The following is a 22,960-nucleotide window of genomic DNA, read 5'->3' on the forward strand; positions in this document are numbered from 1 at the left end:
TGGGAATGAAAACAAAGGTAAAGCTTGACTTTAAAAAATAACATTTAATGTGAGCACACAGTCATTGTGGATGTTAAGGCCTGGGTTTATTAAAGGTCCCGAACAGTCAAAAATCACAGTTTTTCATGACATTTGGATGAAACCAGATCGAAGTATAAAAAAATGAATTTTGCTTCTACATTGATCAAGTTCGATCATAAAGTTACTGGTCCCCCCCCCCCCATGTCAAACACTTAGAGGCGGGATTTGTGACATCACAAAAAGCCTCATTTTAATACACCAACGGTAACATCTTATTCTCTTACCTAATTTAATTAAGTACCGGTAGCTAGTCCACTGGTGCAAAAATGTGACTGCAGTGTGTCGCCAAATAGATTGAAGTTTACCCTAATGAAGTGTCTGGTGTTGTCTTTAGCCAGGATGTAACAAAAGCAGGGGATGGGTTGCCACAACTCAGACGCAGTGGTCATTACATTAAGACACATGCCTAACAAACATTTTATAACTTGACATCATTGATAAGAACATTGTCTCACAGTACAAACCATTATGATCACCTCTTTCCTTGACAAACTGACCAGGTGAAAACTATGATCCCTTACTGATGTCACCTGTTAAATCCACTTCAAATCAGTGTAGGGGAAGGGGAGGAGGCCGGTTAAAGAAGGATTTTTAAGCCTCGAGACAATGATTGTGTGTGTGCCATTCAGAGGGTGAATGGGCAAGACAAAAATGTATGTGTTTTTGAATGGGGTATGGTAGTAGGTGCCAGGCACAGCGGTTTGAGTGTGTCAAGAACGGCAACTCTGCTGGGTTTTTCACGGTCAAACAGTTACCCGTGTGTGTCAAGAATGGTACACCACCCAAAGGACACCCAGTCAACTTGACAGAGCTGTGGGAAGCATTCGAGTCAACATCCCTGTGTAACTCTTTCGAAACCTTGCAGAGTCCATGCCCCGACAAATTGAGGCTGTTCTGAGGGCAAAAAGGGGTTGCAACTCAATATTAGGAAAATAGTTCCTAATGTTTTGTAAACACATGAAATTGTTCAAGGTGAACCAGCTAGCGTGATAAACAGTGCTGACAATTCCATTTGGGATAGCTCACTAAATTATATAGCCACTACATTGATAGTTACAATAACCAAACAGGATAAACAAATAATTAGTGAAACCATGATTGGATGTTGCATGCAATTTCAATGTTGTTCGAGTTCCTTTTGTGTTTCAGCAAATTTGCTTGAGATAATCTCACTAACACTGCATCCATGTTGCTTGACATTGGCGGTTCTTGGGAACGCCGCCCACTCAGCCTACTAGCTCCCCGCCCACTCAGCCTACTAGCTCCCCGCCCACTCAGCCTACTAGCTCCCCGCCCACTCAGCCTACTAGCTCCCCGCCCACTCAGCCTACTAGCTCCCCGCCCACTGACTCAATCTTTATCGACTTCCTGGTGGTAGTTTGACATGAGAGAAGAAAAAAATATACATTTCTCAAACTTTAAAATATTGTGGGTGATGTTTTAGTCACTCAAAAGGCTGCGTTACATGGGAATCAGAATGACTGTTTGGGACCTTTAAGCATTTGTGACAGGAAATACCTACAATATAACATTCTCCAATTGACAAGAGTCACCCTGACAAACGTTTGACATTTGGCCGTTACGGTGCGGACTGCGGGCGGATCTTCGAGCAAGGTCTTAATACAGATCCACACACACAATAATGATACTCCATCTTGACTCGTCATGAAATTACAATGATTCTGCAGGGTCCATCCCGCCCCAAGCATCACGTGTAATAACAACCGCCTTTGATGACCAAATACAGCCTGTATACACTGAAAATCATGTTTCAACAATGATCCTGGAGAGTCCCTGTGCATATAGGTCTGTGTTCATGCCTCATTGACGTGCTATCTATTTTAACGCTTTGTTGAAGTTCAATTGAAGAATAGGTGGGGGGTTGGTTCAGAAACCTGTAGATGCAGGGGTCCTACAGGACTAGCATTAAAAACCACTGGTGTCAATAACATATACTCTTTTCTGTGAGGACCTAAGGGTTTTCCAGAGGAGAGAAAGAAGCCATGGGTAATGTGAAGCAGTGCATCTCACTCAAAAGTCAGTCCTGAAGAACCTGTGTATGCACCGTTTAGTTCCACCTTTAACTTATGTTATGTACAAAAAGCTGCATAAACAATGCTCCATCAGGACCCACTGGGAATGTCACTGATGAAACATTAACCACCTTCCCTCCTCATCATCCTGGCATCTAACCCTCCATGGGGAGGGGGGGCTTCCACAGGACAGGAAGTGAAGCCTGGGAGCTCACTTGTCGCGGGTGAGGACCATCTCAGTGAGCCTGATGAGGGCGTCCCGTTCCGGGGAGGGCCTGAGCAGACTGATCTGCCGGATTGCCTCCCGGCAGTAGCTCTGGGCCAGGTAGTTGGTCTGAACCACACCATCACTCTGAGGGAAGGAGAAACCAGGCGGGTGTATTTTATGAAGCCCTTTTTACATCAGCAGTTGTCACAAAGTGCTTTACAGAAACCCAGTATAAAACCCCAAATATTAAGCAATGCAGAGGCAGACAACATAACCATAGGACCAATAGAATTTCCATATTATTTTTAAAACACGCAATTCTCACAAAAGGTAGAAATGTGTCCTTCCATCTTCATCAACAGCCTTACCTCCAGGACATACTGCCAGGCCCGATCCACGTCTCCAGTGGTGCTGAACCGCCTCATAATCATAGCATGCAGCTCAGGAAACTAAAGAGGAAACGGTAAAATACACTGTCACAGACTACACAGTTAGGCACATACATACATACATACCAGTCAGTCACTGTGTTTCAATCTAGAAATATCTATGTTGGACAGTAACTAGAATAGTTACTCATTTCCCATATGGGGAGCTAAAGGTTGACTGTTCAACTCTCACAATAAACACACAGAACACACCTGTTGACAGGCAAATAAGACTGGTCCGGTTGCCAGGCCCAGTTTAAGGTCTGTAGCCGAAGGCTTTCCTAGCTGGCTGGCGCATGCTGTGAAGTCCAGCACATCATCCACCAGCTAGGACACACAGAATTAACATTAAGTCAAGTTTAATAACTTCATTCAACTTCAATAACTTCAAATTAAAAGATTATACAACACCCATTCAAGAGGAAAAAGCAAATATCAGAAATGTACCTGAAAGGCGATGCCTACGTTCCTCCCGTACTGAAAGGCTATTTCCTGTACCTCTGGGTCAGAGTTCACCAGAATAGATACCTTGAATGGAAAATGACAGCCAGTCAACACACACCTTTTCAGTTCTGCCCTAGGACTTCCTGGAAGTCTGTTATTATTGTGGAGATAGAACGTACATACTGCTTTACAACTGTTCGCTATAAGACTGGCAGTCTTCTTGAAGCTCTTCTCGAGGTAGTGCTTGAATCTCTCGCTCTCGTTCTCCTTGGAGCCCAGCTGCATGAATTCCCCTGGAACATCAACAAATATGCTAGTGTGAACAGAGACAGTGTTTCCTATACGCTTTGGTAATCTTGAACGTTGATTACTCATTTCCCCTTACAAAACAGTCTTAACTGTAACAGGGCGGGTAATGGTGATAAGCAAACAGAAAACTCAAAGTGTAGTTCTGGTAAAGTGTACTGTAACAAACAGCCAAGGAAACAGATAAAAATAAACTGTTTGAACTGAAACGGACTGCACATCTTGTGCAACGCAACAACGATACTGCGCAACATACTTGTTTGGGTCCTTACCTCGCACCAGATCCTCTATGACCTGAGACAGCACTGACACCACTGTGTTGTTGCCGATACGGGCCAGAGCCATGGAGGCTGCCGAGAGGATGAAATCTCCAGCTAAAATGGCCTGGGAGAGTTAAGAAAACACATGATTAATAAAAACCAAACAGTCATACGATCTCACAACTAGGGTGTATTAGTTTATCATAAGACGCATTACAAACGTTGTTAGTCTTGCATTTTTTTCAAGACTACTTGGGCCATTTCATATGACCATTTCCCTCAATAACATGAACTGCATATGTTGTAGTTGAATAGCTTAGTGTAGTGTGTAATATGACACCATGACTGGCTACTCCTAACAGACAAAACCCAGGTCGGGGGACTCCGCTCACCTTTCGCTCCCCCCACACTTCGCTGATGGTGGTCTTCCCCCTCCGCTTGTCCGAGCCATCGATGACATCATCGTGGACCAGGCTGGCGGTGTGGATCATTTCAGAGATCATTGCTATGGACCGCTGACCTGGGAGCAGATCTCTAGACAGACAGACAGAACTACATATAGTCACACCTATTGGTTCAATAGACAATCACTGATAAGGGCAGCCTGAATAAATACTTTTATGAAATGTATAAACATATAAGCAATGAAATAGCATGGGCATGACTCATTTCAACTGTAATAGCCTACATCCATCTCCGGCAATGAAGTCATAAACAGCAATCAAAGGGTACAGCCTATCTTACCTTTCTAAAAATGTGTGCATTCTCCCCAGTCACTTGTGCCAAGTGGTTCCTGGTGTGTGTGCTAGATAGATACATTTCATTAGCATAGTTTCTCACCCAAGTCTGCCTCCTGTACACCATTAGGCTTCTTACTACCAGGTATGCATGTACCTAGTATCCATACTGCCTACCTAGTTAACTGCACTATACCCAGGATAATATCTTACCCGTCTCTGTTGCTGTGAATATTGCAGGCCCGGGCCATCAGCACCACTATCATTGGTCGGAAGGCCTTGCCCTTCCCGTCAAAGTAGTAGTCACATAAGGACTTCAGCTCTGATTTGGACACAAAAAGCTCCTGTGAAGAACAGAAAAATCACCTTTATTGGGGTTACGTAACTTTAAAAACCAGTCACAGTTGTCTGAACTGGGCATAGAAGCTAAATGAGACGGAGTAAGAAGCACACGCCACTGTGACCATGCTACATGATGACACCAAGTCAGGCGACTTACCTTTTTAATATCATCATACAAATAGTTCAAGTCTTTTTGGGCGAGTGTGAACGGGTCCTTCAACTTGGCATCACTGTGTATCCTTTTGCAGCAGCAAGGCTTTGGTGTGGGGTAAAGCAACCTTGATTTGTGCCTACTGTAAAATAAATATGCACAAGTATATATAACAATTATCACATCTATATACAGTGCCAGTCAAAAGTTTGGACGCAGCTACTCATTCAAGGGGTTCTTTATTGTAGAATAATAGTGAAGACTTCAAAACTATGAAATAACACATATGGAATCATGGTAAAAGACCAAGTCCATATTATGGCAAGAACAGCTCAAATAAGCAAAGAGAAACGACGGTCCATCATTACTTTTAGACATGAAGGTCAGTCAATTCGGAAAATGTCAAGAACTTTGAAAGTTTCTTCAAGTGCAGTCGCAATAACCATCAAGCGTCATGATGAAACTGGCTCTCATGAGGACCACCACAGGAAAGGAAGACCCAGAGTTACCTCTGCTGCTGAGGATAAGTTCATAAGAATAACTGCACCTCAGATTACAGCCCAAATAAATGCTTCAGAGTTCAAGTGATGGGTTCTGACTTCTAAACTTGAAATATTGTTAAAGTCATCAGGTATCCTATGGAAATGAGGAGTGCCACAGTCTGCTTTCTACACCAGAAGTTACTGGTTATCTGTAGGAGGAATGTATGTGGTGGAGTCAATTAAGCTTGGAATGTATTGAGTAAAGGAAAGGCAATCACATGGTTGCAGTCACTGATAAGGCTGGAGAGCTGTGGATTAGTGAGGAATGGGGGCCACGGTCAGGTTACATTGAAGGAGGAGGAACACTTTATTACCCACATCACTAAATATGTAATGTTTAGAGGGAAGATAGATAGAGATATATATATAGACACATCTCAACATCAACTGTTCAGAGACTTCATGAATTAGGCCTTCATGGTCAAATTACTGCAAAGAAACCACTACTAAAGGACACCAATAAGAAGAGACTTGCTTGGGCCAAGAAACACAAGCAATGGACATTAGTCCGGTCAAAATCTGTCCTTTAGTCTGATGATTCCAAATTTGAGATTTTTGGTTTCAACGGCCGTGTCTTTGAGACACAGAGTAGGTGAACGGATGATTTCCGCTTGTGTGGCTCCCACCGTGAAGCATGGAGGAGGAGATGTGATGGTGCTTAGCTTCTGACACTGTCTGTGATTTATTTAAAATTCAAGGCACACTTAACCAGCATGGCCACCCCAGCATTCTGCAGCGATACACCATCCCATCTGGTTTGCGCTTAGTTGGACTATCATTTGTTTTTCAACAGGACAATGACTCAAAACACAAATCCAGGCTGTGTATGGGCTATATGATCAAGAAGGAGAGTGATGAGTGCGTCATCAGATGACCTGGCTTCTACAATCACCCCGACCTCAACCCAATTGAGATGGCTTGGGATGAGTTGTACTGCAGAGTGAAGGAAAAGCAGCCAACAAGTGCTCAACATATGTGGGAACTCCTTCAAGACTGTTGAAAAACATTCCTCATGAAGCTGGTTGAGAGAATGCTAAGAGTGGGCAAAGGTGCCATCAAGGCAAAGGGTGGCTACTTTGAAGAATACATTTATTTTATTTTGTTTATCACTTTTTGGTTACTACATGATTCCATATGTTCCATTTCATAGTTCTGATGTCTTCACTATTACTCTACAATGTAGAAAATAGTACAAATAAATAAAACCCCTTGAATTAGTAGGTGTCCAAACTTGAGTGGTACTGTATATCATATTTCTCTATCTATATAAATTACTGCATATAATATTTCAATCTCAGACTCACCTTGTCAGAATATAGTTGCCTATTGAGGTTGTGTCTTCAGGCGTGGAGGATAGTCTCTGAAAGAAATTAGTGTCACAAATGAATAACCTGAGCACAACAACTTAAGCACATGTAGCCAAACCTTTAGTCGGGCGGGCATTTGACAACTTTTCCTCAAGTTACTTATTAAGGACATGACGTCATTGTGAGGTAGCCTAGTTTAGGTTATTCTAGGCTATGAACCACATACTCTTGACCAAGCAATGTAGGCTACCCACTGACAGTTCTGTCTAGTAACAACATGGTAGGATTGGGTGATATTTGGGGAGACCTCTATGATAAGCTACTCCAAATGTTGCACTATCCGATATAATCGTTTTGCTCCGTTAATGACTAGATAAATCGAGACTTTATTATATCGTAAATAAGCAAACAAACTGCAGTCGCGTTCTTATTAAGTAATCTTAGTATGGCCAAAAAAATAAGGCTTAGGTCATTCACTTCATTTTCAACATACTTTATACAGCCTAACTTATAAAACTGCACATTGTTTATTTGTGAATTTCAAATTGGGCAGGGTTATTCAACTCTTACCCACGAGGTTCAGAACCTGCTGGTTATGTGTTCTACCTGATAATTCATTCCACCCACCTGGTGTCCCAGGTCTAAATCAGTCCCTGGTTAGATGGGAATGACGAAAAAACAAAGTGGAGCTGGCTGAGTTTGAGGGGAATAAAGTATAGTCTTCACCCTGACGATATATCGTCAGTGTGAAATATCATGATATTATTAGATGTAATCATACATCGGCCCAACCCAACAACCTAGTGTCCCCTCTGAACTAAAAGGGATAAGCCAGTGAGAAAAATCAAGTGCAAGGCTTGGTACAGTGTAGCCCTGCAATGACATGAATTGTCTTGACCTTTAGCTAAACTGAGAATGCATAACAAACCAGCAAGATATGGCTAGCTAGAATTCCAAACCATCTTGTCATATAGCAACAATCTTTACTGTAACTATATATACATAAAACCAATGTCCTTCATAACATATATGTTTTTAGTTCGCTACAACAACTGGAATAAACTGGACTAAATCCCAATATAGCTACACCAGTCAAGCTACAACTCATTAATAAGATCAGCTTGCAGATTCTATGTTATATACTGGTTGACCTTGATTGGGTTGACAGCACTCCCGCCCGGCGAAATCTTGGCACTGACACGGGCGCACGTTACCTACCTCCTTTCCCGAGCCAGCGACGGCCCCCGTTCCTCGCAAAGACAAAGCAGCAAACGTAGCAGACCTTCCATTAAAACCGCATATGGTTTCTAGTACACTTGTACTCGTAACGCCTGTAGTCCACCTCCAACAGTGCCTCCACGGTATCGCCATGTTCCTCCACACATTGCTGGAAAATATTACACAATATGACGCCGGAAGCGGAATAACTCAAATTACGTTGGTTGACGTCATGACGTTTTAGAAATCAGGAAGTATTCGACAGCAACAAACAATCCATGTTTTGTTGTCTTGTAACCTGCTTTAGTAGAGAGTATGCCACTGTCTCACTGTAAAGTTAATGTCTTATGTGATAGTGATGGTCAGGTGCCTCAAAAAGAGGAATGCACGAGATAGTTGAGAAACTTGATAGTCTCTTATGACATATGGATCATGTAGTGTGGATCTCATCAGAGAGTTAACTAATGGTGACGTTGTAGCCAGCAATCAGCTGTCAGTTTTGCTAGCTAGGTAATTTTGAGTTGCAATAATGGTTATTTACAGTGCCTCAAGCTATGTTCTTTTAGGTTTGGCAAACCTAATCATCATGTCTGCATGTATGGACTATTGTGATACTATTGAAAGCTGTCACGGTCCTCACGGTCCTGCTGACACTATGTCAGACCGACAACACTACATTCATGCTTTCAACTTCAACAAGAGTGTGGAGAAACACTTGCACGATTTGGACCACTTCAAACTGTCGTGTAAAAAGCTATTAGGTAAATCCCTCAGAATTGCATTCTTTGTCAAACAAATGCCCAGTAAAGTTTTGACAGTTATTTGCATGATCAAACAAATATTTGTAAATAACTTTATTTGACTTTTCTTGCAGAAGCCTTCCCCCTTGACCAAGTGGATGGCATCTTTGTTCGCTCTGTGGAGAACTGCATTTTTTCAGAGTCTGACCCAACCCCACTCAAAGGCCCTTTGAGACTTGCGGCTGTTTCAAAGGTCATTTTGCAAATTACTTCCAGGGACTAGATATTGTCAAGAAATGTGGTTTAAAATGGATGTGAATTAACCTAGAATAAGTGTTATAACACTGTCATAACAGCTTAATAGAAGGAGCTACTACATATTCTAATGTAGCTTTGTTTTTCCAGGAGGTCATTGAGGGAATGTTGGGTCTAGATGTTGCAGTGTCCCAGTCAGAGGATTTCCTACAGTACTTCAGTGGTGGTAAACTTTTTCCTGGATCCAGCCCTCTGACACACAGATATGGGGGTCACCAGGTACTGTACCATCTCTATACCATTATTCATTTTTCATCACTTTTTTTTCTGTATCAATTGCTTAGTCCCTCCTAATACCACATTGAACTTTGAAGAACCTACTCGTTTATGACTAAATACTAGTGACGTTTTCTTTACTCTTTTAGTTTGGCTACTGGGCAGGTCAGTTAGGAGATGGCCGAGCACATCTCCTTGGTGAATATACTAGCAGGTCAGTAGAACTGGGAATGGATACATGACCACACAGAAGGTTGAGGTTGTAATGACAGTATTTCAACCTGCTTTGCCAGCAGGGTACACATGAGACATCTTGTGTGTGTTCTTTCACAGAAAGGGTGAAAGATGGGAACTCCAACTCAAAGGCTCAGGAAAGACTCCATATTCAAGGTCAAATCTACACTTTTATATTTTTATAGACCATGACCAACAGGTGTAAAATTTCTAGCCTGACCTATCCCAAATCGACCCCTAGACCCTACGTCCTATGCACTTGTGGAGATATGAGAGGATTTTACAAGTTTAAGCTATTTGGTAATAGTTCCAGCTTGCTCTCTGTTAGGCTAGGAGGAAGTTTTACCGTATTGCTTAGGCCCAACACATCCTCTCAGATCTCCACAAGTGCGTAGGGTCTAGGGGTTGATTTGGGATTGGGCCCAAGAAAATCTTCTGAGAAAGGTTGTCTGTTGTACTACAGGTCAGGAGATGGCCGAGCTGTGGTCCGCTCCTCAGTCAGAGAGTTCCTGTGCAGTGAGGCCATGCACTTTCTGGGTGTTCCTACTAGCAGAGCTGCCAGGTAACCAGGCCAATGAGCTGCTTTGACTGCTGTCTGTCAAACACTACCCTACCATACAATTGTTTGATACAAGACAGCACTCTGATATACAACTCAAACAGAGTTTTAGCCATAGAAATAGATAAAACTCATCTTTACATCTGTGCCATTATACCATCTGTGACAGCATGGGCAGCGCCATTGACGCTACAACCCATAGGAATCCCCACCCAGTTGTCAACTTTAAAACGGTGGATGATGGCAATGTCCAATATCAATGGCAATGTCCATGCTAAAACGGATTATATCCTTGATGAGTACCTATCTCTATGGTTTTAGCTCCCTTTCTCTCGCAAAATAAATCTCACTCCATCCAAAAATCTCAGAAGATAAAAACACAAGACTCCAAAATGACCCCTTCATTGTTCACAATTCAATGCAGATTTCATTGTTTTAGATTGCTGCCTATTCTCAACAATGTAGTCTATGATCTTCTCAGAAAAAAGCAACTTTTAATATGAACTTGAATCAGAGTCTAGGGCTAATCCATTGGATAAACAGTGAGAGGCGAGTGCAGATGGCCTAGATTGCTAACATCAACACACAGAACAGACAGGTAGATACAACAGTAGGGTTGAGTTCAGAGGAAGCTGGTGGGAGGAGCTATAGGAGGATGGGCTCATTGTAATGGCTGGAATGGAATCAATGGAATGGAGTGAAACATTGTGTTTGGTACCATTTCCATGTGTTTGGTACCATTCCATTGGTTCCATTCCAGCCGTTACAATGAACCTGTCCTCCTATATCTCCTCCCACCAGCCTCCTCTGGCCGAGTTCCTGTCCGACTATATGCACAGGCGTTGCATTGCATCAACCAATTGTTAACTGCCACATCATTGACTGTGCAATCGGGCAGCAGGTGGCTATATCATATGATGTGGTTAGCTGATATGTTAAATACCTATCCAAGCGTTATAAGGTCTGGCATGCGTCAGCAATGTAGTCGGGCAGGAACTCAACCTAGGTCTACTCAAGGACCTTTAATGTTATCATTCAGATCACTTCTTCTGTTCCAGCCATCAGCTGTTTCAACATGGTTGAGATCAAATCAAATGTTATTGGTCACATACACATGTTTAGCAGATGTTATTGCGGATCTAACGAAATGCTTGTGTTTCTAGCTCCAGCAGTGAGGTTATATCTAACAAGTAATATCTAACAATTTCACAACAATACACACACATCTGAAGTAAAGGAATGTAATTAAGAATATATAAATATTTGGACGAGCAACATCGGAGCGGCATAGACTAAGATACAGTAGAATAGAATACAGTATAGACATGATATGAGTAATACAAAATATGTCAACATTGTTAAAGTGACTAGTGTTCCATTATAAATGTGAGACTGGACATGTTGACAGTTGTTCAATTGGGTATCATCCTTTTGGTGACAGCTAGGGGTCAAGCATGTTTTGGGTTAAGCTTTGAGTGTGGGATCAATGTAAACTTGGAAGAGGAGGTATGTAGTGTCGTGTCTTTGGCTATGCCGGAATAAGTGATATGACATGCTATTCTATAAAATAATTTCTCCGTAATTAATATCACCTGATTGAGCTAATCATGTAAATGTAATTAACTAGCGAGTCGGGCACCACTAAATAATATTTATAGAGCTGTTATCTTCCGAATAAACTCTTAAAGACCTAGTCATATTTTACATCAATAGCAGTCAATATCAATCGTCATCTTAATTCAGTCTCATCTGAAAGTTGTAAATTCTTGGTTATCTGCACAAACCCTGGCTAACAATTTGAATCAGCAATACAAAATTAGGTTTAATTATTTATTTACTAAATACCTAACTAATCACACAGAATTACACATACACATAATTAAATCATAACTTGATTACAAATTACGTCATAAAGGAAAACATCCCTAGCGGGCGGAACAGATATGACAGCTTGTTACACAAAGGAAAAGGGCTGGGTTTGAGTGAAAGAGCGGGAAGACTGAGGGACACAGGAAGAAGCTGTGCTATCGTTAATATAGTATCTGATGCATTCTAAATTACCGCCCATTTGGAAAAGGAAAATGCAATAAATATTTACTCTGAGCTGCGCTTCGGTAGGTTGGTGGTAGATGGAAGGCCGTGTTGCCAAATAGAGTCCTTTGAAGAATGTCTCTGGTTGTCAATTGTAGTAACGTCGTTGGGTGATAGACGGGATACTCTGTCTGTTCCTTCCTAACCCTCGTTGCATCTGTTGTTGCTAACTCAACGGCTAGGAGGTATCACTTCTGTAGTGAATAAGAGTTCAACTTTCATACCATTCGCAACCAAAGCTCACGCTGATGTTGGCTTCGTTCTGTAGTTATTATCTGAACCATTCTGACATAGGACCTTCGTCCAAAAACTTCGGAACAGGAGGTTATATTGTCGTCAAGGGTTTATATAGGAAGGGAGAGGAGGGCGTGTTTGAAAGTGTTTATAGCCCATGTCCTTTCACAGGGGCGGGCCACTGATTGAGCAGAGCCCTGTCTTATGAAAACCCAATTCTCACATTTTAGAAGCTAAAATCACATTTCATTCCATCACGAATAATTTCATATTCAAACATTTAAATTGAACAACAATTCCATGTGAATCCGATAAGTCTGATGTGTAGACTTTCCACTGTAGAGTTTATGTCATCTTATCATTGATGAGAATGTCTCAAATGACAACCGAACTGACATCATATTCATTAAGTACCACCGCATATGTTCAATTGTTCGGATTACCAGAATATAGTTAATTTCCCCCCACCTTCTGATGTTCCCATAATCTCTATGTTAACCAAGGGGTTTGCAAATGTAACATCAGTAGGGTAGAGAGAGGAAAAAGGGGGGAAGAGGTATTTATGACTGTCATAAACCTACCCCCCAGGCCAACGTCATGACTGTAGTGTTGGTTGCTATGCAGACATTTTTCAGTTTATTCTTTGTTGTAAAATGTGTTGTTTTTATCTCCAAGCCTTATTGTAAGTGAAGAGGCAGTGTGGAGGGACCAGTTCTACAATGGGAAAGTAAAGAAGGAGAGAGGTAAGGGCGTGACAAGATCAGCTGTGTCCTTACTCTCTATCTTAAGGGCAACCTCCCCTTTTGCTACTCAATGTGCAGACTCATGCACACATTGACGTAATTGTACTGTCCTCATAGATTTTTATAGGTTAAATATGTTATTTGGAAGTTCATATTTTTTTAATCATGTGAAGCATGTAAATAATGTGTAACCTAAAAGTATTAAATATTTGTATTTAAAAAATATATATATATATACAGTATGTTATTTGGCACTGTTGACTGGTTTGACCCAGGGATTTTGACCCGGCTGGACACAGATTTTTACATTTTTAGTTATGATACTTCATATGGCAAAAGCGTGTGCCAAGCCATGTTTTCTTGCACTAACACTCCCACTTGTCTTTTTTTACTAGCAAGGACTTTACTGATAGCATCTTTATTGCGGAAAAATGTGCTTACTGTGACATGAGATATGTGGTTGATTAACCTAGCTATCTTAAGATGAATGCGCCAACTGAAAGTCGCACTGGATAAGAGCGTCTGCTAAATGACTCAAATGTAAATTTTCCCTTCCTGCCGTAATCTTTGGATGCTCTCTCCCCAGGAGCGGTTGTCCTGCGGCTGGCCACGTCATGGTTCCGGATCGGATCATTGGAGGTTCTGGCTAAAGCTGAAGAACTTGACCTTTTAAGGTTAGCATACACAGATCTTCTTTTTTGTGAACAACTATTTATTTGACTTATTTCTTTCCTCGTGAAGGGCTCAGATCATAGACAGGTGTGTATACATAATAACATTCAAAATAATACAGAAACAAAGAATTGACATACTGTATCAGAATACACATATTATAAATGGATCACTGTGAAATTGACAGCTGGAGTGTATAGGGAATCTTTCTAACTCTGGACATGAAATGTTTTCATTTTCAGGAAACTGTTGGACTTTGTGATACAGGAGCATTTTCCTTCCATTGATTCAAATGATCCAGGCAAGTATTTGGTGAGTGATGAGAAGTCTATTTTCAATGTTTGTGTTTTTTCTACATTTTCAATAGGCCTATTTTATAATCATGAGGGGAAAACTAAACCTCATTATTAGTTACACTAATGCTCTGTTGAAAAGACCTGTAAAAACAACAGCATACAGTGCCTTCGGGAAAGTATTCAGACCCTTTGACTTTTTCCACATTTTGTTACGTTACAGCCTTATTCTTAAAGTTATGAAATAGTTTTCCCCCTCATCAATCTACACACTACCCCATAATGTCAAAGCAAAAACATTTTTTTTTTTTTTGCGGAACCCCCCCCCAAAAAACAGATATTACATTTACATAAGTATTCAGACCCTTTACTTAGTACTTTGTTGAAGCACCTTTGGCAGTGATTACAGCATCGAGTCTTCTTGGGTATGACGCTACAAGCTTGACACACCTGTATTTGGGGAATTTCTCCCATTCTTCTCTGCAGATCCTCTCAAGCTCTGTCAGGTTGGATGGGGAGGGTCTCTGCACAGCTATTTCAAGTCCGGGCTCTGGCAAGGCCACTCAAGGACATTCAGACACTTCTCCTGAAGGCACTCCTGCGTTGTCTTGGTTGTGTGCTTAGGGTTGTTGTCCTGTTGGCAGGTAAACCTTCGTCCCAGTCTGAGGTCCTGAGCACTCTGGAGCAGATTTTCATTAAGGATCTCTCTGTACTTTACTCCGTTCATCTTTCCTTCGATCCTGACTAGTGTTCCAGTCCCTGCCGCTGAAAAACATCCCCACAGCATGATGCTGCCACCACCATGCTTCACCGTAGGGATGGTGCCAGGTTTCCTCCAGATGTGACGCTTGGCATTCAGGCCGAAGTTTTCAATCTTGGTTTCATCAGACCAGAGAATCTTGTTTCTCATGGTCTGAGAGTCTGTAGGTGCCTTTTGGTAAACTCCAAGGAGTGGCTTCCGTCTGACCACTCTACCACCTTGATTGCTCAGTTTGGCTGGGCAGCCAACTCTATGAAGTCTTGATGGTTCCAAACGTCTTCCACTTCAGAATGATGGAGGCTACTATGTTCTTGCGGATTCTCAATCCTGCAGAAATGTTTTGGTACCCTTCCCTAGATCTCTGCCTCCACACTAGTGGTGTGAAGTACAAAAGTAAAAAATACTTTAAAATACTACTTAAGTATTTTTGGGGGTATCTGTACTTTACTTTGCTATTTATCTTTTTGACAAATTTTACTTTACTACATTCTTAATGAAAATCATGTACTTTTAACTCCATCCATTTTCCCTGACACCCAAAAGTACTCGTTACATTTTGAATGCTTAGCAGGAAAAGAAAATGGTCCAATTCACAAACTTATCAAGCGAACATCCCTGGTCATCCCTACTGCCGCTGATCTGGTGGACTCACTAAACACAAATGCTTTGTTTGTCTGAGTGATGGAGTGTGCCCCTGGCTATCCATAAATAAATAAAAAAACAAGAATAGTGCTATATGGTTGTCTTAATATAAGGAATTTGAAATGATACTTGATACTTAAGTATGTTTTAGCAATTACAGTTACTTTTGATACTTAAGTATATTTAAAACCAAATGCTTTCAGACTTTTACTCAAGTAGTATTTTTGAGTAATTTTCTATGAAGGTATCTTTACTTTTACTCAAGTATGACAATTGGGTACTATTTCCACCACTGCTTGACACAATCCTGTCTCAGAGCTCTACGGACAATTTTTTTGACCTCATGGCTTGGTTTTTGCTCTGACATGCACTGTCAACTGTGGGACCTTATATAGACAGGTGTGTGCCTTTCCAAATCATGTCCAGTCAATTGAAATTACCACAGGTGGACCCCAATCAAGTTGTAGAAACATCTCAAGGATGATCAATGGAAACAGGATGCACCTGAGCTCAATTTCGAGTGTCATAGCAAAGGGTCTGAATACTTATGTAAATAAGGTATTTCTGTTTTCGCTTTGTCCTTATGGGGTATTGTGTGTATATTGCTGAGGCAAATGTTTTATACATTTGTAATACATTTTAGAATAAGGCTGTAACGTAACAAAAATGTGGAAAAAGTCAAGGGGTCTAAATACTTTTCCGAAGGCATTGTAGCTCACTCTAGGACTGATGTGACTCTATCACGCTGGGCATTGGAAATGAATGACCTGAATACTAAAAAAATAAAGTGCCTCTAATTATTTCTGAACCTCTCTTCATCATCTTGGCCTACAATGTTCTAATTTGCCTTTGAGCTTTGTTAATAATTGACATTTAGGCTTAGATACAGTGGGGCAAAAAAGTATTTAGTCAGCCACCAATTGTGCAAGTTCTCCCACTTAAAAAGATGAGAGAGGCCTGTAATTTTCATCATAGGTACACTTCAACTATGACAGACAAAATGAGAAAAAAAATCCAGGATTTGTAGGATTTTTAATGAATTTATTTGCAAATTATGGTGGAAAATAAGTATTTGGTCACCTACAAACAAGCAAGATTTCTGGCTCTCACAGACCTTTAATCTCTGTCCTCCACTCGTTACCTGTATTAATCACCTGTTTGAACTTGTTATCAGTATAAAAGACACCTGTCCACAACCTCAAACAGTCACACTCCAAACTCCACTATGGCCAAGACCAAAGAGCTGTCAAAGGACACCAGAAACAAAATTGTAGACCTGCACCAGGCTGGGAAGACTGAATCTGCAATAGGTAAGCAGCTTGGTTTGAAGAAATCAACTGTGGGAGCAATTATTAGGAAATGGAAGACATACAAGACCACTGATAATCTCCATGCAAGATTTCACCCCGTGGGGTCAAAATGATCACAAGAACGGTGAGCAAAAATCCCAGAACCACACGGGGGGGACCTAGTGAATGACCTGCAGAGAGCTGGGACCAAAGTAACAAAGCCTACCATCAGTAACACACTACGCCGCCAGGGACTCAAATCCTGCAGTGCCAGACGTGTCCCCCTGCTTAAGCCAGTACATGTCCAGGCCCGTCTGAAGTTTGCTAGAGAGCATTTGGATGATCCAGAAGATTGGGAGAATATCATATGGTCAGATGAAAACAAAATATAACTTGTTGGTAAAAACTCAACTCGTCGTGTTTGGAGGACAAAGAATGCTGAGTTGCATCCAAAGAACACCATACCTACTGTGAAGCATGGGGGTGGAAACATCATGCTTTGGGGCTGTTTTTCTGCAAAGGGACCAGGACGACTGACCCGTGTAAAGGAAAGAATGAATGGGGCCATGTATCGTGAGATTTTGAGTGAAAACCTCCTTCCATCAGCAAGGGCATTGAAGATGAAACGTGGCGGGGTCTTTCAGCATGACAATGATCCCAAACACACCGACCGGGCAACGAAGGAGTGGCTTCATAAGAAGCATTTCAAGGTCCTGGAGTGGCCTAGCCAGTCTCCAGATCTCAACCCCATAGAAAATCTTTGGAGGGAGTTGAATGTCCGTGTTGCCCAGCAACAGCCCTAAAACATCACTGCTCTAGAGGAGATCTACATGGAGGAATGGGCCAAAATACCAGCAACAGTGTGTGAAAACCTTGTGAAGACTTACAGAAAACATTTGACCTCTGTCATTGCCAACTAAGGGTATATAACAAAGTATTGAGATAAACTCTTTTTAAGTGGGAGAACTTGCACAATTGGTGGCTGACTAAATACTTTTTTGCCACACTGTACACTACTTAACTACTACTTACCGGATCAATGATCTAAGTATATAATGCTCAAACATAAAATATTTTATACTGAACATGTGTTTTCAATCTGTATATTTTTGTGCATGCTGATTTTTGTTACGTGTGGCCTCAGATATTTTACTCCAGGGTTGTGAATGAGACCGCTCACCTCATTGCCCAGTGGATGTCTATTGGCTTTGCACATGGTGAGTGGTACTTCTTATGACAAATTACTGCACTTCAGAAAAATAATGCACTTGAATCCAATCAAATTTGATATTGGCGTTATCGGTCACAATTACGATATTAGGAGCAGTTTATAAGTCCAAATACACTCTTCTTAGTGATTTATGAGAAATACGAATGTGTGAAATGGCACTATTCTAATATGCAGTATGCACATAATTCCATTCTGTTCATACTGTACGGTGGTTAACTTTGTGTTTATATAGTATTTCATTACCCTAACAGGAGTATGCAACACTGATAACTTCAGCCTACTGTCTATCACCATTGACTACGGACCGTTTGGCTTTATGGAGGCCTACAACCCAAGTATGTACATTCATGCATATACTGCCCTTTCAGGACATATTGATATCTAATGTTATTCATATTGGCCCACTGTTTCTGTCATTTTGTACCTACAGGTTTCTATTTCTTTTTCATATGTTGAACAGAATGCCTGTTGGTAGCCGATTTGTTTTTACAGTAGCGAAGAAGTGAAGAGAAACCTTCATATCACTTATTTTGATTAAAGCTTACGTGGTATGCGTGTAGCTAGCGTTAGCGCAACGACTGGACATCTATGGTAACTGCTAGCGTGTTTTGTAGATATCATAGACTTCCAGTCATTGCGCTAACACCAGTTAGCATTGGCTCGCGAAACTACCTCTAACTTCATTCATACTGAATGCAGAGACATAAAAATGGTATCCATGAGTTTATCTGGCTCTGGGGAGGTGAATATGAATCCCGAAGTATCCCCTTAATGTTTAGGTATCACATATCATGTAAGCTTTAATCAACTAAGTGACAAGAGTAGTGTGCAGGTTTATTTTTTCTTTGAAGAGGTCGTAATTTTACCACACACCTGCAATGAGAAGTGCTTTTTGGAATTTGAATCACTAGTGTTGAAGTAGGAAACTGATATTTTCAGATTTTGTCCCCAACACATCTGATGAGGAGGGGAGGTATAGTATCGGAGCTCAGGCCAATGTTGGTCTGTTCAACCTGGAGAAACTCCTAGAAGCCCTAACTCCAGTGCTGACCATAGAACAGAGGCAAGGGTAAGCATGGGAAGGGTTATAGGAACTGTTCTGACAAGTATAACCCCAACTTATTTTTAACCAATTCTGAAATGTGATATCGGTTTGCACGTCAGAAAAGTACATCATAACATTCCCATGACATTTGTTTGTCAGAGGATGTTGGGGAGTGTACACTGACAGTACATTGTTTTTGTTTTTTAATTTTAAGGGCTGGGCTAGTACTGAAAAGGTACCCACATATATACCAGATGAGGTAATTTATCTCTATCTTTATCTCTCTCTTTCTCTCTCTCTCTCTCTCTCTCTCTCTCTCTCTCTCTCTCTCTAAATTTCTCTGGGTTGTGTGTGCATTTGAATATGTCTGTAAGTTCCCTTTTTCCTCCAAATATTATGATCAACTTTATCATTCCAGGTTTCACAAACTGTTCAAGGCAAAGTTAGATTTACTTGGCGAGGAGGAGGAGGATGAATATCTCATTGCATTTCTGCTTAAGGCAAGTGGTTCATTGCTCTAAGATTCCGTGTGTGTGTGTCCATCTCTGACCCTGTGAGTAACCCTTTGACCTGATGTTGGTATATTGTTCCTGTCCAGTGCATTTTATTGGCTGTCTTTCTCTCTCTCCTGTGTCTCTGATTGGCTTCATCCTCCTCAGCTGATGGAGGAGACAGGTGCAGACTTCACCATGACCTTCAGACAGCTGAGTGAAGCCTCAATGCAGCAGCTTCACAACATGTCCAACTTACAGGTCATACATATTGCTTATTAACCCTCTACAAACAATCACAAGAGAATATACTACTGACTAACTACATTATACTACATTATAGGGGTAATCTGCAATTGCTACATCCATTTTTGGACTTTTTAAATGAGATATATATAGCCATTGATTCCTGAAGATGTGTTGTTTTTCAAATTGTAGATTGCCCCTTAAAGAACTAAAGTCCTCTCCTCTTTCATCCCTGTTAGGTGATGTGGGCCCTGGAGAACCTGGCTTCGCATAAGATGTACCCCGAGTGGGTCAGCATGTATCTGCATAGATTAAAAAGGTATGTACAATAGGAATGCACTGTTATCATACATTTGGTTAATATGCTTTTTATGACCTCAGTTTCTCCCAAATATTCTGATGACTCATTACTCAACTGTGTCCCATATTTGGGGGACTTTGAGCAGTTCTGCAACGCTTCCAACTGACATTTCGGTTTACAAAACGCTCTGTGAACGTCGTTGGGTCCCATGTTTTAAAATAGTGCCGATATTGTATCGTCACTAAGTATGATCATATTTATTTTAGTTAAGAAATGTGAAATCTTCTAGTAAGTGGTTTGATTGTTACTATATTTTGAAAGCATTTGTCATTTCTAGCCCCATTGCCCAACTTTTGTTGAATTGGAAGAATTTTTATGATTTTTCATATTATTGATGCAATGTCATTGAGCTTGTGTCCTCTAAAGTGGGTACACCTCAGCAATGTATAACTTTTTAGCAGAAAGGAGAGTTCCAGACCCTTCTAAAACTATGCAATATTACCAGTTATTGTTTATGGACATTCAGGAAAAGTAATTACGTTTGGGTATGTCTCTTTAGGGCAAACGTTTTATTTCTGCCTATCATTCAACTGGCTCGATTAACATTAGTCTCACAGATTCATGGCATAATGTCAGATGATTGATTCTTTGTTTTTAATGGCTCAGGCAGGGAGGTGATTCTGATGAGGATCGTCAACACAGGATGAAAAGTAAGCAGTCGCCACGGGAACGCCGACAGATTGACGTGATAAGCACGCTCCAGTCCGCTGACTGATTATGCAGTCCTCTCCTACTGAATAAGGGCAAGGAAGAAAGGGGACCTTTTGCAAATAATCTTGTTTGTTATTGAGTTATTTTTGTTGCTTGGTAGAACGAAATAAACCATTTACATCTGAGATGATCAAACTTTCCACAGGGATCAATCCCAGATACGTGCTGCGAAACTGGATGGCAGAGTCGGCAATACGGAAGGCTGAGGGGAATGATTTCTCAGAGGTAAATTGTTTGAACTACATTGAAATACAGGTTGTATTGTACGTAGGATGCAAACAGGCAAAACATTAGTACTTGATTCTGCCACTATTTTGCACTGGACTAAAACAGTAGCTGCCACATTTAAAACAACCATAAGATGACCTTTACTTACTATGTACTCTGATCAATAGGTGGAGCTGCTGCAGCGGATACTGGCACAACCCTACCTCACACAGGACGCAGCAGAGGAGGCTGGTTATGCAGCACAACCCCCATGGTGGGCCCAGGGGTTAAATGTCAGCTGTTCATCATGAGGGATGCCTCTGCCCCAATGACAGGACATATATTTGCAGTGTATTCAGAATGCAAAACATTTCTCTTGAACACGTCATTCAGGATAACCAGCATCTGCATTGTTTAGCAACGGATGTTTGACTTTTCACAATTATCTTTCTAGCTATCGTGGACATTTAGTTCAGTGCACACAAAAAAACATTCATGCAACTGTTGGATGACCAGAACCCTGATTGCTGACCTCATGTGATTCAAGATAAAGGAAAGGGCACAGATGCAATTTTGCAAACACTCATAAAATGTAATGACATTTCATTCATAATACAGTCATGCTGAGCAACATTACCCTTTCATTTTTTAGAAAACAGTCTTGCTCCCCTCCAAGGCGCATTTAAACAGTAATACTCTAGCCTTGAGGAAATGCTTCCACTTTTCAACCTCATTCATCCATCACCATATCAGTCTGTCTATATGTATGAAAACTGCATGTTTCTACATTCTGTGGTTAAACAGATATGGGTCCATTTAAAAATAATAATACCCTATGACAGATTAGAGTGAATCTTAAGCATTTGATAATGTAAAACTTATTTTCCCTTTGCTATTTTCAAAATACACCCCACCCCCCTAGGGAATAGGGTGCCATGTGGGACTTAGCCCTTTACCAGCAAATGTTATTGAACACAAGGTGTATAGGTACTTTGTAGAAAGTACAAATAAAAAGAGGGCAGAAGCTCCCACTCACAGTCCTCCCAAGTATACACAACCAAATGTGAGTAATTTATTGCTCAGAATATACTAAATTCTGTGTAGTGTTTACCAAATCACTGAGCCATAATTTGGTAGAGAGAACTTCCTTTTTTCCAAAATGAGACACACTTGTTGGGGCTTGGTTAATCTGTTTAGGGTTTGAGACTCCCAGGATGATCAGAGGCAGGTCTGGGTCAATTGAAGTCTCCAGAAATTCAGAGAGGATCCTAAAAATTCCAGACCAATAACCATGCAGGTTAGAGTATAGGACAAAGCAGTGGAGTAATGTACCCTCCACAGCATGACATATCACATAGGGGAGGTATCAGGAAATAGCCTATGCAGCTTAGTTTTGGAATAATGTAATCTGTAAGATCTTGAAATGTATCAGACAAGATCTCAAGGTACTTGAGCAGGTGTGGCCATCCTCCCAGTCTGCAACAGAAATGACAGTGGCTAGTTCTTCCTCCCATTTTGCCTTATTGGCATCTGTTTAGGGTGTGATTATTATTTGACCATTGCTGGTCATTTATGGACATTTGAACATCTTGGCCATGTTCTGTTATAATCTCCACCCGGCACAGCAAGAAGAGGACTGGCCACCCCATATAGCCCGGTTCCTCTCTAGGTTGCTTCCTAGGTTTTGTCCTTTCTAGGGAGTTTTTCCTAGCCACTGTGCCTCTACACCTGCATTGCTTGCTGTTTGGGGGTTTAGGCTGGGTTTCTGTACAGCAGATATCAGCTGATGTAAGGGCAATATAAATACATTTGATTTGTGTGAA

The 22,960-nt window shown here is 41.1% G+C and overlaps 2 protein-coding genes across 5 annotated transcripts; one reads left to right on the forward strand and one right to left on the reverse strand.

Annotated features, from left to right (window-relative positions):
* Positions 1-24: 24 nt before the first annotated feature.
* Positions 25-8,250, reverse strand: LOC115130273 (all trans-polyprenyl-diphosphate synthase PDSS1-like). Of its 3 annotated transcripts, none has more exons than XM_029661238.2 (11): positions 8,058-8,250; positions 6,837-6,892; positions 4,997-5,132; positions 4,711-4,841; positions 4,153-4,294; positions 3,773-3,884; positions 3,378-3,487; positions 3,198-3,278; positions 2,964-3,077; positions 2,691-2,771; positions 25-2,466 (listed from the first exon to the last, which is right to left on the reverse strand). In XM_029661238.2, exons 1-11 carry the CDS (start codon positions 8,208-8,210, stop codon positions 2,326-2,328), a joined length of 1,257 nt encoding a protein of 418 aa, XP_029517098.1. In that variant the 5' UTR covers positions 8,211-8,250; the 3' UTR covers positions 25-2,325. The 3 variants fall into 3 exon arrangements, with proteins under 3 accessions (XP_029517098.1, XP_029517097.1, XP_064875536.1); XM_029661237.2 differs by having other exon boundaries at positions 4,153-4,312; XM_065019464.1 differs by having other exon boundaries at positions 3,198-3,487; positions 8,058-8,245.
* Positions 8,251-8,297: 47 nt separating this feature from the next.
* On the forward strand, positions 8,298-21,770 carry LOC115130272 (protein adenylyltransferase SelO-like). Of its 2 annotated transcripts, none has more exons than XM_029661235.2 (19): positions 8,298-8,818; positions 8,932-9,050; positions 9,203-9,331; positions 9,478-9,542; positions 9,662-9,718; positions 10,026-10,124; positions 13,122-13,189; positions 13,776-13,863; positions 14,104-14,173; positions 17,990-18,062; positions 18,328-18,411; positions 19,016-19,145; positions 19,336-19,380; positions 19,540-19,621; positions 19,781-19,873; positions 20,098-20,177; positions 20,826-20,869; positions 21,076-21,155; positions 21,326-21,770. In XM_029661235.2, exons 1-19 carry the CDS (start codon positions 8,587-8,589, stop codon positions 21,446-21,448), a joined length of 1,761 nt encoding a protein of 586 aa, XP_029517095.1. In that variant the 5' UTR covers positions 8,298-8,586; the 3' UTR covers positions 21,449-21,770. The 2 variants fall into 2 exon arrangements, with proteins under 2 accessions (XP_029517095.1, XP_029517096.1); XM_029661236.2 differs by having other exon boundaries at positions 8,935-9,050.
* Positions 21,771-22,960: the final 1,190 nt, after the last annotated feature.

Source organism: Oncorhynchus nerka, linkage group LG6 (genome assembly GCF_034236695.1).
Source record: "Oncorhynchus nerka isolate Pitt River linkage group LG6, Oner_Uvic_2.0, whole genome shotgun sequence".
NCBI classification, from domain to species: domain Eukaryota; kingdom Metazoa; phylum Chordata; class Actinopteri; order Salmoniformes; family Salmonidae; genus Oncorhynchus; species Oncorhynchus nerka.